This window comes from Pan troglodytes, chromosome X (genome assembly GCF_028858775.2).
Source record: "Pan troglodytes isolate AG18354 chromosome X, NHGRI_mPanTro3-v2.0_pri, whole genome shotgun sequence".
NCBI classification, from domain to species: domain Eukaryota; kingdom Metazoa; phylum Chordata; class Mammalia; order Primates; family Hominidae; genus Pan; species Pan troglodytes.
In genome coordinates this window covers 103,237,786-103,255,221 of record NC_072421.2, presented here as the reverse complement: position 1 = coordinate 103,255,221, position 17,436 = coordinate 103,237,786, and the positions used below count along the sequence as shown (strand labels likewise).

The following is a 17,436-nucleotide window of genomic DNA, read 5'->3' as shown; positions in this document are numbered from 1 at the left end:
CCTAGGTTTTCGGGTTCATTAGTACATAGTTGTTCATAGTAGTTTCTGATAATCTTTTGTATTTCTGTGGTATCAGTTGTAATGTCTCCTTTTTCATCTCTAATTTTGTTTATTTGGGTATTCTTTCTTTTATTCTTGGTTAGTCTAGCTAGTGGTTTATCAAATTTGTTTATTTTTTCAAAATAACTTTTCATTTTGTTGATCCTTTGTAGTTTTTGAGTGTCTATTTTGTTTAGTTCTACTCTGATCTCTACTCTTTCGTTCTACTAATTTGGGGTTTGGCTTGTTCTTGCTTTTCCAGTTCCTTGAGGTGCATTGTTAGGTGGTTTGTTTCAAATCTTTCTACTTTTTGATGTAAGCATAAACTTTTAACTGTATTTACTACAAATTTATACCTATAAACAAGTAATGCTTTTGCTGTATCCCACAGGTTTTGGTATGTTTTGTTTCCATTTTCATTTGTTGTTTCTAGACTTTTTAAATTTATTTCTTAATTTCTTCATTGACTCAGTCATTGTGCAGGGACATGTTGATTAATTTCCATGTATTCCTACAGATTTCAAAGCTCCTCTTGTTATTGATTTCTAGTTTTAGTCCATTGTGGTCTGAGAAGATACTTGATATGATTTCAATTTTAAAAAATTTGTTGAGACTTGTTTTGTGTCCTAACATATGGTCTATTCTTGAGAATGTTGATGTGCTGATGAGAAGAATGTATATTCTGCAGCTGCTGGATGAAACATTCTGCAATTGTCTATTAGATCCACTAGGTCTAAGGTGCAGTTTAAATCTAACGTTTCTTTGTTGTTTTCTGTCTAGATAATTTATTTATTTTTGAGAGTGGAGTGCTGAAGTCCCCAGATATTATTTTATTGATGTCTATCTCTCCTTTTAGATCTAAAAATATTTGCTTTATATATCTGGGTGCTCCTGTGTTAGGTGCACAAATGTTTGCCATTGCTATATCCCTTACCAAATTGATCACTTTATCATTATATAATGACCTTCTTTGTCTCTTTTTACTGTTTTTGACTTAAAGTCTGTTTTATCTGATATACATGTAGCCACTTTTGCTTACTGTTCATTTCCTTTTCCATGGAATATTTTTTTCCATCCCTTTACTTTTAGTCTATATGTGTCTCTACAGGTGAAATGTGTTTCTTTTAGGCAGAATATATTTAGGTTACTTTTAAAATTCATTCAGCCAATCTATATCTTTTAAGTGGGATATTTAATTTGTTTACATTCAAGGTTATTATTAATATGTAAGGACTTATTCCTGTCATCTTGTAATTACTTTCTGGTTGTTTTGTATTTCCTTCCTTCCTTCCCTCCCTCCCTCCCTCCCTCCTTCCTTCCTTCCTTCCTTCCGTCCTTCCTTCCTTCCTTTGTCTCTTGCTTTTTTATATTGTGGTTTGGTGGTTTTCTGTTTTCTGTACTGGTAATATTTGTGTTCTTTCTCTTTCTCATTTGTGTGTTTGCTGATAAAATTTTAGACACAACGACAAAAATGTAGTCCATGAAAAAAACAATTGATAAGTTGGACTTTATTAAAATTATAAACATCTGTTTTGTGAAAAAACAGTTGAAAGAATAAATAGCTAAGCCATAAAATGGGAGAAAATATATGCAAAACATATACCGATTAAGAAACTTCTACATGGAATTCACAAAAACCTCTTAAAACTCAACCATAAAAAAACTAACAACCTAATTTAAAAATGGGCAAAAGTTCTGAACAGACACCTAATCAAAGAAGATACACAGATAACAAATAAGCATCTGAATATATGCTCAATGTCATATGTCATTAGGGAATTTTAAATTTAGACAATGACATACACTACACACCTATTAGAATGACTGAAACCCAGTATTACTGACAACATCAAATTTTGGCAAGGATGTGAAGCAATAGAAATTATCATCCATTGCTGGTGGGAATGCAAAATGGTACAGCCACTTTGAAAGATATTTTGGCAGTTACTTAAAAAGCTAAACATTGTCTTACAGTATGATGCATTAATCATACTTTTTATAGCTACACGAAAACTTGCACAAGTGTTTATAGCAGCTTCATTCATAATTGCCAAAACTTGGAAATAACCAATATGTCAATCAGTAGGTAAACGGGTAAACAATTGTGGTACATCCACACAATAAAATATTATTCATTGATAAAAAGAAATTAACCATCAAGCCACAGAACTACATGGAAAAACCTTAAATGCATATACTAAGTGAAAGAAGTCAGTCTGAAAAGGCTACATACTGTAGGATTCCAAACGTATGACATTTTGGAAAAGGCAAAACTATAAAGACTATAAAGACTAAAAAGATCATTGGTTACCAAGAGTTTTTGAGGAGAAAGGGAGAGATGAATAGACAAAGCTCTGGGATATTTAGGACAGTGAAACTATTCTGTATGATACAGTAATGGTGGATACATGATATTTTACATTTGTCAAAAACCATAGAACTGTATAACACAAAGAATGAACTCTACTGTCAACCATGGACTTTAACAATAATGTATAGTGTTTCATTAATTGTAATAAATGTGCCACACTAAGTCAAGACATTAACAAAATGGGAAACTGGGAGAGGCAAAGGGGCTATATGAGAGTTCTCTGTACTTTCTGCTCAACTCTTCAAAAAAAAAATGTATCCTCTTATCTGTTAACTTCTTTGTAACCCTAAAGCTATTTGTGAAAAATAAAGCTTATTAAATAAATAAATCTCCTTTGCCTCTTCAAAAGGTGTTTTACTGGAACTACTTGTTTAGGGTGTGCTGTAGCTTTAATTTTTGTACCACTAGCAACTAGCATGGTGCTGGTAGCATTAAGAAAACTCAACAAAGGCACATTGAATAAATGAATGCATTTTTTAAAGTATTTTGTCATGAAAAGACATGTAGGAACCTTAAATGCATATTACTAAGTGAAAGAAGCCACTCTGAAAAGGCTATATACTGTGTGGTTTCAACTATTGAAATTTCGGAGAAGGCAACATTTCGGAGACAGTAAAAAGATAAGGAGTTGCCAGGAGTTTTGGGAGAGGGAGAGATAAATAAAGTGGAACACAGAAGATTTTTAGGGCAGTGAAACTCATCTGTATGATACTGTAATGGTGGATACATGTCATCATACATCTGTTGAAACCCATAGATGGTACAACATTAGGAGTGAAATCTAAATGTAAACTATAGATGTTGGGTGATCAGGATGTGTCAATATAGGTTCATGGATTACAACAAATGCACCACTGTGGTGCTGGACATTGATAGTGGGGGGAGTCTTGTGGGTAATATGGGAACTCTGTACTTTCCACTCAATTTTGTTGTGAACTTAAATCTGCTCTAAAAATTACAGTGTGTGTGTAATGCTAGCAAGACACTATATTAACACATTTTAGTACAATTCAATGCCATTAAACAGATGTTTTAAAAGTTATATATGCCTGGCAATGTGGTAAGCTGGGAAGTATTAATAAACAAATACCGTCTCAAACTACTGTGCATTATTTCTCATTATTGACTTCCTCTAATAAATTTAACTAAGGCAATAAAAGGAGAAAGTAAACAAGTAAATACTTTATTAGCAGGCAGATTCCAAATTACTTTCCGGTTTCTTCCAGGGGACATGCTACTTTGAATTTTTTATAAAGATGTTGAACTGCCACCAGAGAGTTTATACTCTTCAATATCTGCCCATATCATCAATATCACTACTAGCACTTCTGCTGTCCTCATTATCAAAAAGTACTTATTTGTAAACAGCAATCTGCTCTACCAGACATTGTACTAATATTTACATGTAGGTGCTCCCTGCTGTCCTAAAGATCATAAACTAAAATAAGCAATGCTGAAGGGAATGATAACATAACATTCAGATAAGAACACAAATGCAATGAAATTTTAGTGAAATCTTGGTTAGTGGAATTGCTCAGGGATGGAAATTCTGGCTAATTGAATTTTCTGTTCACCTGAAATTTAAATAGAAAGTCCTGTTGGTTTCTTAATTGAGGTAAATAATTATAAAATGTCTAAGACCAATTTTCATTCATCGTAAATGGTCCCTTGAACTATTCTGAGTCCTCCTTTGATGGCTAGGTATCTTGCAGAGTTTCTGGGTCATTATCCTGAGTATGAGTAATCATTGTCCAGGAATGATGATTGATAAAATTAAGGATGGGAGGTATGTTTAAAAAAATTAAAATGTTCAATTAAACAAGATCTCTTTCTTGGTGTTATTTGCTCCCCCCCGCCATTAAAGCATTATTACTCCAAGTCCAGCATCATGCCCAGAGTCTGACAAAATCAGATTTATTGGCTCAATGCATTGAGGGAGGGGCATTCTAGAGGAACTATGGATTAATCCTTGATTGAAGGAAGGAAGAAAGTTTTGTAATGTTTACATTTACAGTGAAAGATTCTGATGAGGTTTTAGGGAAGCAGGGGTAAATCCTGGATTGGTTGGAGTTTCTGAGGCAGGATTGGAAAAAATGGGGGTTAACTAGGGACTGGGTTCTCTTATGGGGCAAGGATAGCTTAGCAGTTGGGTATCCCTGGTAGTTAATGTAAGCAGCAAAGCAGGTTTGGGGCATCACTGGTAAGAAAGCAGTAGTCACTCAAAGGAGGAGGGGGTCATTATGGCATTTTACAACTGCTGCATGACCTTGGGAGAAACAGTGTTTTCTGCTAACTTTGCAGCTGGCTTTATCTGTCTGTCCTCCCAGCCTGATTAATAGCAGGGCTGCTTATTCTCAGTCCACACTGATTTTCACTCTTTCAGTCCCCGACAGATTTTGACTTTTTATAGTCTAAATCTGGAGTACAACAAAACATTCTGGACAATTGAGGATTCTTGCTAGCTTTGATGAATTCAGTCTAGCCCTATAGGAACCCTCAATCACTAAAGGGCAGCAGCTCTTCCTCAGTCTCTAAACTTCAGTTTCTTTATCTGCAAAATAAAGCTAATAGTATTTATCTCAGATGGTTATTATGAGTATCCAATATGTTTTAAGATGTGAAATGCTTTTGCAATATGCAGTGTACTATAAAAGGATGAACTGGGATTATTATTATTATTATTTACTAATTATAGGTTTTTGTCTAGAGTAGCTTACAACCCAACACAACATAGTTGAGACTGAGCATCTAAAATCTGCTCAATAAATGAAGAGAAACAACAAACATGTTTTAGGTAGGCTTTTAGTATTTTATGCATAGATCAAGGATAAGACCAACCCTGGAATCATGAATAGTATTCACCACTCCTTCAAAAATGTACCTTTAGTTAACTAGAAATTAAGGACGGCCCTAGGTAAAACTATGCTGTTTATAATGTGTACATTCACATACAGGTGTGATGAGATTTGAAACCTATTTAAATTAAAGCAAAGTGATTGATCTGTATTTCTTCTTCCAGTAGGATGAGCTGAGAGTAGAAGAAAGGAAAATACTTTTTTGAAGCTCAACTTTGGGAAAACCAAGGACATGTGGGGTCCTTCAAGACATTAAAAATTGTGTGAGAAGTTGCCAAAATACATCTCATCATTTTCCCTAGGACTGCCTGGGAGTCCAATTATTTCCTCTGTATTTTAGGGACAAACAACATATTCACAGCTCCATATTGCTTTTTAAAAAGAGTGGGTCTGCACCAGCATGGCACATGTATACATATGTAACTAACCTGCACAATGTGCACATGTACCCTAAAACTTAAAGTATAATAAAAAATAAAAAAAAAAAGAAAAAAAGAAAAGAAAAAAAGAGTGGGTCATTATTAGGTTAGTTTTGGTCTTTAAGATAGACTCACCTTATTTTAAGAATAAAAATTTTCATGCTTATATCACCTTCCCTCTTTATTAGAGCATTTCAGTCATGCAAGGAGAGGATGTTAAGGTAAAGGAATGAAACAGAAGACCAGAAAGTGGTAAAAAGCAGCAGTGAAGAAACCAAAACTAAAACAAACCAGCAAAGACCATATTCAGCTCACAGCCTTTCAGGAACTGAAGGTAAATAAAATTATTTGCATTTTAGTAAGCTTTTCTGAAAACCTTAAGATAAATTGAATATGTTTTTCAGGTCAAGACTTAGAAAAGATTTGGTAAACTGTTTTATAGTATTGCCTGAGGAAGAAAACATTAGGTATTGATAGGGCGATTTGTAAAGTGAGATTTATAATTGAAAATGACTCTCTGTTGGGACAAAGCAATTGTCTTGAAATTCGTGGAGTCTTTTTTGACAATCAGATGCAATGCGTAACCCTGTAGGCAATCTATAATACTATTATTTCTTATTTAATAGGACTGGTTCAATTTTTCTGACTTTTAAAATTAGCTATGTAGAATACATACCTCACTAGCAAATTCTTTAAAACAAAATTCTCAAGCCTCTTGTAAGATTGATTAGAAGGAAGTTCTGTAGTGGTACAGGACTGAGGTGGCCTTCCTAGAATCATTATCCCCAAAGGACATTGTGCGGGTACTCTCTGATCCTCCTTTGCAGCAGTTCCCATTAAGCTTTAACAGAAGGACAGAAAGTAAGAAGTCTTCCCCTTATGATTCCTACTAGGTTTCCTCGAAATAATTATTTGACTTCTCTGAATAAACATGGTAGAGCTTGGCAGAGAGCAGATTGTTGGAATGATTTTAAAATTGTAGAAATAAATAACCAAACTTGTACAATTACATCTTATGTTACTGCACACATAAAATTATTTTACCATCTCTATAAATTATATCTTCTGGAGTTAGTGAAAGGGTTGTGATGCAGTTGTGTGGGATAGATTAGCAGTTGTGAATGGTTACCACATTTGGGTTCAGATTTCCTTGTGGCTTAGTCTCTTAGCAACATCAGAGGCATGGGAGAACTGTGCCAATCTCTGCTTAAAGGGAGATAAAGGGGTATCTGTATGCCCAAAGTGGGGTCTAAGTGCTTTGGCAGTGGGCTGAAAATCAGGAGAGGCTCGGGACCACAGTGGTGAAACTGACCCAGAGAGCAAACAAATGGGAACTCCAAAATGTTAGACAGGATTTGATCTAAAATGCTATTCAAGCAGCAGGGGAAATGCTGAGTACAGACGTTATACTTACTGAAGTCCAAGTGACATTATCTCATCAAGCTCTCAGTAAATATCTAAGCTTTTTTTACTAGGTATTGTTTTAAGTCCTCTATTCCTCTGTGGCAAACTAAGAAATAAAAAGTTGTAACACACATTTCTAGGATCAAGCTGCTGCACAGGAAATTGAGAACCTAGGCAGAGGGGCTAGTTCTCCTGCCAGACCCAGTGCCTCTGGGGAAGCTTCTCCACAAGTCAACTGCCTGAGAGCTATTTATTTACATCCTCACTGCTTGGTTATATTACACAATGCAATTTTGAAATGTGTGCACAACACAAGAGCTATGATTCAATTTTTAAATGGGCCCAAAGCAATGCCCTTGCTATGGTCTAAATGTTTGTGGTCTCCCAAAAATCATATGCTATCACCTAATATCCATCGTGATAGTATTAAGAGGTGGGGCCTTTGAGAAGTGATTAAATCATGAAGGCTCCCCACTCATGAATGGGATTAGTGCCCTTATAAAAGAAGCATGAATGAGTTCCCTTGCCCTTGTTGCCATGTGAGGACACACAGAAGGTTCCATCCACGAGGAACAGGCCCTCACCAGACACTTAATCTGCCAGCACATTGATCTTGGACTTCCCAGCCTTGAGAACTGTGGGCTATAAATTTTTGTTGTTTTTAAATTACCCATTTAAGGTATCTTGTTATAGAATCCCAAATGGACTAAGACAAAAATTGGTGCTGACAGTGGGGTGCTCTGGTTAAAAAAAATACCAAAAAATGTGGAATGGCTTTGGAACTTTGTAATGAACAGAGGCTGGAATAGTTTGGAGGAGCAGGCTAGAAAAAGCCTATATCAACATGAACTAACTGTAAGGAGCAATTCTGGTGAGGGTTCAATAGAAGAGGAGAACTGTAGAGGAAGCTTCAATCTTCTCAGCGATTACTTAAGTGGTCATGATCAGAATATTGATAGAAATATGGACAGTAAAGGCCATTTTTATGTGGGCTCAGACTTACATGAGAAACACGTTATTGAAAACTGAAGTGAAGGCCATCCTCGTTATAAAGTGGCAAAGAACTTGGCTGAATTTTCTTCATGTCCTAGTGCTTTGTGGAAGGTAGAACGTGTGAATGGTGCAATAGGATATTTAGTGAAAGAAATTGCTAAGCAAAGTACTGAGGGTGTGGCATGGCTTCTCTTGATTGCCTATGGTAAAATGAGAGAAGAAAATGAATTAAAGATGAAATTTATAATCAAAAGGGAAGCAGAATTTAAAGATTTGGGACATTCTCAGCCCAGCCATGTTGCAAAGAATGAAAGAGTGTGTTAAATAGGGAACACCAAGAACGTGGCCAAGAAAACATTTGATAAGATTAGTATAGATATAAGGAAGCCAGAGGGTATTCATTAGGACGATAGAAGAAGGAATTCTAGAGATTTTCAGGGCTACCCCAGCCATCACAGGCCCTTTCCAGACACTGGATCTACAGGCATCTTGATCTTGACTTCCCAGCCTCCAGAACTTTGACTAATACATTTCTGTTGTTTATAAATTACCCCAGTCTAAGGTATTTTTTAACAATGTCCTGTACAGACAGAGACAGCACTGAATAAGGGCCATGCATCCAGAAATAAATTTTGTTTCTAGAAATGCCTTTGAGAGGAATCCCCTAATGAAAAATTCTCAGTATCCTGCCGTCAGAACTCTTCCTTATGGAGAAAATATATGGGTTATGAAAAAATGTGAATCTTCTCTTGGTTCACCTAAACAGTATGATTAGCAATTTTTTTCTATTAAAATGCTGGATTTGTTCTAATTTGCTGTGCTGTATAAAATCTTGTATGCTTTGTTTCAAGGACTTTGGAGGCTAGAAGACATGGTTAATTAGTTCCTGTATTAGCATAAATGGCTCTAGACTGAAAGAATTATAGAAACCACACAAGCTTCCAAATAGATCATGGATCACACAAGACATATGAAGTGGAATGATGACATTTTAGTCAATGATATATTGCATATACAAAGGTAGCCCCATAAGATTATAACACTGTATTTTACTGTACCTTTCCTTTGTTTAGATATATTTACATACACAAATATTACCATTGTGTTACAGTTGCCTACAGTATTCAGTACAATAATATGCTGTACAGGTTTGTAGCCTAGGAGCAATAGGCTATATCATGTAGATTAGGTGTGTAGTAGGCTATAATATAGGTTTGTATATGTACACTCGATGATGTTTGCACAATAATGAAATCACCTAATAATGTATTACATAGAACGTATCCCCATCATTAGGCAACTCATGACTATATTACAAAATGAGTGACTGTATCTTAGCCAGGCATGGTGGTATGTGCCTGTAGTCCCAGGCTGGGAATTTCTGCCTTTTTGTTGGCACTTCTATGAAGGTGACTTTAGTTAGCTAGTAGGGTCTTGTGAAATTTTCAAAATAAATTTCCTGGAACTTTCCGTCACTGCTAATATAGTTATTTTACTGGGGGATTTGGTGGAGAAACAGGATGTAACAAAATCAGTTAAACAATGTCATTTTGCAAGTCCTGAAAGGTTGTCTTCCTATAACATTTCCTAGCTGGTTGACTCATTTGGCCCCTAATATGGTGGCTTGTTCACAATTTATCCAACTCATGTATATATGTTTTGTCTCCCACCAACTCTAATCATTTGCTGCTGGAGAGAGTAGCAGTGCCTCACTTTTCTTTTGTAAAATTATAACCAGTTTGGAATACAGTTAGGCAGATTCTTAAAAAGTTAAATAATCCTGCAGAACAAAAGGGATAGTACGCAAAAACTAAAGAAAGGTGTGTAAAGAAATGTCTTTAGTTAATAACAATGTATTAATTTTGATTTTTTTTTTGAGATGGAGTTTCACTCTTGTCACCCGGGCTATAGTGCAATAGCATGATCTCAGCTTACTGCAACCCCTGCTTCCTGGGTTCAAGCAATTCTCCTGTCTTAGCCTCCCGAGTAGCTGGGATTACAGGTGCCTGCCACCATGCCCAGCTAATTTTTGTATTTTTAGTAGAGACGGGGTTTCACCATGTTGGCCAGGCTGGCCTTGAACTCCTGACCTCAGGTGATCCACCCACCTCGGCCTCCCAAAGTGCTAGGATTACAGTCATGAGCCACCGCTCCTGGCCCATTCCTTTTTTATTGCCAAGTATATTCCATTATATGACTATACAACAATTTGCTCATCTATTCACCTGTTGATGGACATTGGATTGTTTCCAATTTGGATGATTATGAAGAAAGCTGCTATGACCATTCATATACTTGTCTTTGTATGCACATATATTTCCTTTTCTCTTGCCTGAATACCTAGACATGAGCAGTATTCTTATGGTACAAAGGTACCATAAGAACCTAAGATGTCGATAATTGGGGAAACGGGGTATGGGGTATATAGGAACTCTATATACTATCCTCATGATTTTCCTATAAATCAAAAATTATTCTAAAAAAGTTTGTTTAAAAATGATTTAAATTTTATTTAAAGAATAAATTAAAAATTAAATTTATGTCTACTATATAATTCAAGTACACCATGTCTAGCTATTCAGGCAAGAGAAAATAAAATATATGTGCATACAAAGATATGTATATGAATGTTCCTAGCAGATTTCTTCATAATAGTCCTAATTGGAAACAACCCAAATGTCGTCCATCAACAGGTGAATAGAAGAGTAATTTTTGTATAATCACATAATGGAATACTATTTGGCAATAAAAATAGTATGAACTATTGACACATATAACAAGATGGGAGAAATCTCAAAATAATTGTGCTACATGAAATAATCCAGAGCAAAACAAGTGCCTATTGTATGATTCTGCTTATATAAAATTCTAGACAAGGCAGACTGATTTATAGTGATAGAAGATCCCTGTTGTTGAAGGGCAGGAGGGAGGGATTTCAAAGGGGCACCAGGAAACATGGGGGTGATTAATATGTTATCTTCATTGTGGTGATGGTTTCACAGGTGTACACATATATCAATCCACCCTTACAAATTGCATACTTTAAATTGTGTGATTTATTATATGTCAATTATACTCCGATAAAGCTGTTTATTTTAAAAGTTACATGCAGTCACACATACAAAAAGGGAGATTATTACCTTAGGCTCATATAATTAGTACCTTTGATCACAAAACATATCTCTGAGCTTTTTGGTGATGGAACTTCTGCTACTAACTATATACTAGTGTACCCATCACATATCCATTTTGGGACCAGTTTCTTGTTCTGTAGAATGAAAAGTGACCCTTAAGGTCTTTTATACACAGATACGTTGACAGTAATCCTAAATATGTATCTTCTATAACAATTTAAAATGAATTCAGTTGTATTGATTTCAAATAAATATTAAATTAAAATTGCCTAATAAAGTGTTACTAATTACAAACTTCAAAGTACAAATGGCAATTAATACTTTAGAATCATTTGTAATATATCCATTATTTATTTCTGAAAATCTGTTCTGTGTCAGGCAATTAATTTCAAGGGTTTTTTTTTTTAAGAAAAACAGCTTTATTGAGATAAAATGTATATGCCACATAATCTATCCATTAAAAGTATACAATTCTTTGTTTTCTAGAATATTCACAGATGTGAAACTATCACTATGGTCAATTTTATAATATTTTCATTATCTTATAAAGAAGCCCCAGACTGCTTGATGGGTACAACGTTTCCTTTTAGAGTGATGAAAATGTTCTGGTACTATAAAGTGGTGGTGGTTGTATGAATTCTGAATGTACTGAATGCCATTAAATTGTGAATTTTAAAATGATGAATTTTATATTATGTTGTGTTCTATCACACACACAAAAACACACCCATACACTTTAGCTATCACATCTATATTCCATTCCTCCCCACTGGCGCTAAGCACCCAGTAATCTACTTTCTGTTTCTATAAAGTTGCTTATTGTGGACATCTTATATAAATTGAATCATATAATATGTGTTTTTTTTTTGTTTCTGGCTTCTTACACTGAGAACATTTTCAAGGTTCATTCAGGTTGTAGTATATGCCGATATTTCGTTTTTTATGGTTAAATAATATTCACTGTATGAATGTACCACATTTTATTTATTCATTCCTTAGTTGATAGACATGATAGGTGGTTTTCATTTTTGTCTATTATGAGCAATGCTGCTATGAACATTCATGGACCAGTTTTTTGTAGATATATGTTTTGATTTACTTTGTTTATATCCCTAGGAGGGCTATTCCTACCAGCAGTATATGAGGTTTCCCATTTCTTCATATCCTTACCAACATTTGTTATAATCTGACTTTTTTTTCTGAGACAAGGTCTTGCTCTGTCACCCAGGCTGGAGTGTAGTAGAACAATCATGACTCACTGCAACCTCAACATCCTGGGCTCAAGTGATGTGCCCACCTCAGCCTCCCAAGTAGCAAGTAGCTGGGACTACAGGCACATAGCACAATGCCTGGCTAAGATTTGTACATATATATGTATTTTTTCTTGGCAGGGAAGCGGGGAGAGACAGGGTTTTATCATATTGCTCAGGCTAGTCTCAAACTCCTGAGCTCAAGCAATCCACCCACCTTGGCCTCCCAAAGTGCTGGGATTATAGGCCTGAATAACTGTGCTCAGCCTATAATCTGACTTTTTAAATTATAGCCATCCTAGTGCATCCTAGTGAGTATAAAGTGGTATCATGTGGTTTTGGTTTGCATTTCCTTGATTACTAAACATGTCAAACACCTTTTCATGTGTATTTTGCCTAGAAATATGCTCCTATAGTAAATATTTTGCATAGACTCTTAAGGGGTTCACAGACCTTCAAAGTTATGAACCCCTAGAAAAGAGTTATTGGGTGGACACAGAGAGAGAAACTGTCATGAGAGTAATTATAAATAACATTTAAACATAGTAAATAATACAAAGCATACTTGTCTCATTTATGCTGCTCTATATTCAATAAGAAAACTGAAGGAATAAACTTTAACATTAGTTATACTGAAATTTTAGATTAATTTTCACTGCATGATTCTTAATGGGAGTGAAGAGGGAAGAATCCCAATTCCTATCAGAATCAGGAACATCTACACATCATCATCTCTGAAACCAAAGAGAAACCTCACAAACTGAGTGAGGCGAGAAAGGTTACCTATATTTTTATATCTTTTTTGTACAAATGAGAAAGTACTAAATAGAATTAGAAAACCAATAGAATTGGTATCTATAAACCAGAGAATTATTTGTGTAACAGGAGAGTGAAAAGAGGTCTAAACATGTACTAAATTGAAGGATCAGTCTTTTCAGGATAAGTATTAGATGTTGAGAAAAATAAACAGTATTCAACAAGAGTTAACAGTTATTTTGGCTGAAGACCAGCTTACCATTGCCACTGCAGTTTTACACTTATGACATATGAAGGTTGTCTGTTCCCAGGTAGAAAATAAACAATTTGCCCAGTGGTCTGAGGAGTCACCTTCAAAGACTGGACCTTTGCTGTGACTGTTGGAGTACCAGTGGTTTTAGCTTTAGAAACTCAAAGGAATTTGCTTAGGCAGCTTTTGGAGGGTCATTATACCCTGGTGACATAATCTTTAAATGGGAGAAAGATCTACTTATGTTAGAAGCTTACACATTGGCATTTCTTAAGGCAGTCATCCTTGGTCTCTCCATAAGATCAGCTTTTAGAGAATGGAATGATTTGGAGTTGCAATTAAAATCCTGAGCAGAATCCCGTAAGACAGCAAAGAAAGATAAGCAATTCAAGCTCTCTACCTTATTTCACCTTCTCTAATGTGACCTGCCAGTTCTTCAATAAACTTTTCTCCTTTCATCCAGTAGATCATTGGCCCAGACTCTCCACTGAATCCGAAGAATGCTTTGCAGGGGATGTTCAGAGGCTTACCTGAGAATGAGAGAAAAAGAAATGAGCAAATGACTCCTGATTATCAGTGGGAGACAGGAAGCGACCATTTAACATCCAAAGGAAAACTCAGAGGTGACCCAATTTTCAACTCTTTTTCTAGTCATCTTATCATTGTACCTGGGAAAAATTTTAAATAGTTATGAGGGCTTCTAGAAAAAAACTTAAATTCAAAGTATAATCAAAAGTGGGAATATAAAGTTACTCAGCTTTCTGTTTGTTTGTTTGTTTGTTTGTTTGTTTTTGAGAAGGGGTCTGACTCTGTCACCCAGGCTGGAGTGCAGTGGCACAACCACAGCTCACTGCAGCCTTAACCTCCCTGGCTCAAGTGATCCTCCCACCTCAGCCTTCCAAGTAGCTGGGACCACACAGGGTCTCCCTATGTTCCCAAAGCTGTTTGTTACACAGGTTTTAAAACTGTTTATTTTTGCTGCCTCCTTCTTATGAAATAATACAAAAAAATCAAATGAAAAGACTATCTTTTTTGTTTATTTTTGAGAATATTAAGCACTGCTAACTTGAACTTGCCCTTGAAACTAACATTAATCAAAAGTATAAGTTAATTTTTGGTTGGTGAGAAGACATATCATAATATACTCTCCACTGTTATTAAGATTACACAGAAATTTGTTTATTCTGATTTTTACATGTCTTAAGAAAAATTAGGTAATATAAACTATAATGGTTATTTTTAGGTGTCAAATTGACTGGATTAAGAAATATTAATACCTAGATAGCTGGTAATGCATTATTTCTGGGTATGTCTGTCTGGGGTTTCCAGGAAAGATTGGTATTTGAGTTTGGTGGCTGAGTGGCAAGATCCACTTCAGTGTGAATGGGAAGCATCCAAGTGGCTGGGGGCCTGGATAGAACAAGAAGTCAGAATGCAGGCACTGTGTAAAATGGGGCCTCCTTGAGGTGGTCTATCAAAAAATGACTGCTCTTTTCTTGGCACTACACATAAGGTACTGACTATTGCTGCAATTTCTCCTGGGAGGAATGTTTTTACTCTCCCATTAAACAGGTTCTTGTTAAATAAACACAAGAGACAGATATTTTTGTAAAGGCCACAGATAACCATCACTGCCCTTTTCTTGACAAACAATTTTTCTCCATTCTGTTTTTCTCTTTAAACAATTTTCAACCTCTTTTAAAGTCTCTTTTAAATTGTCCTATTATCTCTACTTCTTGGTATGCAGTTTTTTTTTCCATTGTGTCAAGGGAAGCGACATCATGGTGGTTAATTTTCTTATGAGGTTTATAATTTCATTGCTGTATTTTCATCTACAGCAGGGATTGTTTTCTGTGGTAGTCCCAGATGCTGAGGGTTATAGAGGAATTCCCTTAGAGAAGTTCCAAGGTTGCTTCTACCAAGGCCCTACAAGTTTCACTGGTTTGGAACCAGTTTTTCTGTCAATTTCTTTGCTTGGGGGCTTGTGTCATATATGAGTTATGTGAATTTAGAGTCCACACCCATGCTTGGTACAGGTTTAGAGTTCCAGTTTCTCTTAAATGTTTCCTTGGATTCATAGCTATGGCCCTGGAGTGAATGTGAATTTTCTGTACACTTTCCTGAATCAATAAGCAGAGTTTTCTAGGCCCCATTTAATAGATTTCAGGGTTTATAAATCATTCAGTTTTCTAGATTTTTGCTGGGATCTGCTCTAACTCCATACTTCACATAGATCCTAAACTCAAGCCCATGTACCCTGAATATCCACATTTGGTTTTGATATCTCCAGGAGATCTTCAATTTCAATTTATACTCCTTTCTCTTACTTTGAGCTCCCTATTTATCACTAAGGCCTGAGAATTTCCCTTACTTGCTTTCCAGCTGGGCTAAGCATGTAAATTATTTGCCTTATTTTGACCAGCATTTCTCTGTAGTTAGAACAAGAGGTGATCTTTACCATTTCAATTCATTCTACCTTATTGACTAGGTGCCTGAAATTCTACCACAAAAATCTATAAATTGTGTATCTTTGTCCTATGTAATCAAGTTAATTTTAATTTCACCAGTCTTACCAAGGAGTTAAACATAGAGTTTATATTAATGTTACTGTTAATGTATCCTTTCTTCCCTGGGCCCACACTTTGATATGGCCTTTCAATATAAGATAAAAAGAAGAATGGATAGTTGTGATGCCAATGTGAAAACTAATCACCTTCCTGCTGTGCTTTATGTATTTAACTTTGTAGCTTCACCTTTCAAGAGGTTTATTTCTTCCTTAAGATAATCCACAATCAGGGCACAAATCTTTTATCTGTATTTGTGAGAGTGCCCTGAACCACATGCTCCAGTCTAGCAGGCCAGTGTCAGAACACATGGAACACTGGAGCATGCTACTTTCAGTTGTAAGACATATTTTAAGAAGATTGTTGCTAATGTAATAATGAAGTTAATGAATTAGTTATTTAAAAATTTACAGGAGAGCTGAAGTCACCATTATATTATGTCACTCTTACACATATGCATTCCAGTATACTTCTTTTTGAATGGGAGTTAAGGGGTAAAGTCATAACTTGTATATGAGACATGTTTCATTGTTATGGTTTGAATGTCCCCACCAAAACTCATATTGAAATTCAATTGCCAATGTAACAGTGTTGAGAAGTAAGACCTTTGGAAGATAATTAGGTCATGAGGGCTTTGCCCTTATGAATGGAGTAATGTTATTGTGGAACTGGGTTAGTTTTTCTGAGAGTGGGCTTCTGAGAAAAGGATGAGTTGAGCTGGATTTCCTCTCTCTGTCTCATATGTGTGCCTTCTGCCATGGGATGACCCTCACCTAATGCCAACAGGTGCTGATGCTCTTGGACTTCTCAGCATCTAGAACTGAGAGCCAAATAAATCTCTTTTCCTTACAAATTGCACCATCTGTGGTCTTCTGTTATAGCAGCAGAAAATGGACTAAGACAGAAAAATTGGTACTGAGAGTGGGGTTGTTGCTATAACAAATACCTGAAGATGTGGGAGTGGCTTTGGAACTGGGTAATGAGCAGAGGCTGAAGGAATCTGGAGGAAAAGGCTAGAAAAATCTTGTACTGATGTGGACAGACCATAAAGAGAATTCTGGCAAGGGCTCAGGAGAAGAGGAGAGCTGTAGGGAAAGTCTGATCTTTTTAGAGATTACTTAAGGGGTTATGACCAGAATGTTGGTAGGAATATGGACAGTAAAGGCAACTGTGATGAGGTATCAGAAAGAAATGAGAAACAAGGTACTGAAAACTGGAGTAAAGGCTATCCTTTTTATAAAGTGGCAAAGAAGGTGATGAAATTGTGTCTGTGTCCAGGGCTTATGGAATGCAGAGCTTAAAAGTGATAAACTAGGGCATCTGGTACAAGAAATATCAACGCAGCAAGGTATTCAGGCTACTGTATGGCTACTTTTCATTGTATATAGGGAGATATGAGAG

The 17,436-nt window shown here is 35.9% G+C and overlaps 1 protein-coding gene across 1 annotated transcript in view; it reads right to left on the bottom strand.

The window, feature by feature from the left end:
• IL1RAPL2 (interleukin 1 receptor accessory protein like 2) overlaps positions 1–17,436 on the bottom strand; it is a 569,253-nt gene that overhangs the window by 37,428 nt on the left and 514,389 nt on the right. Inside the window, exon 5 of the mRNA XM_001139071.5 lies at positions 13,872–14,001. Within this exon, the coding sequence (XP_001139071.4) occupies positions 13,872–14,001 (130 nt within the window). The remainder of the gene's footprint in view (positions 1–13,871; positions 14,002–17,436) is intronic.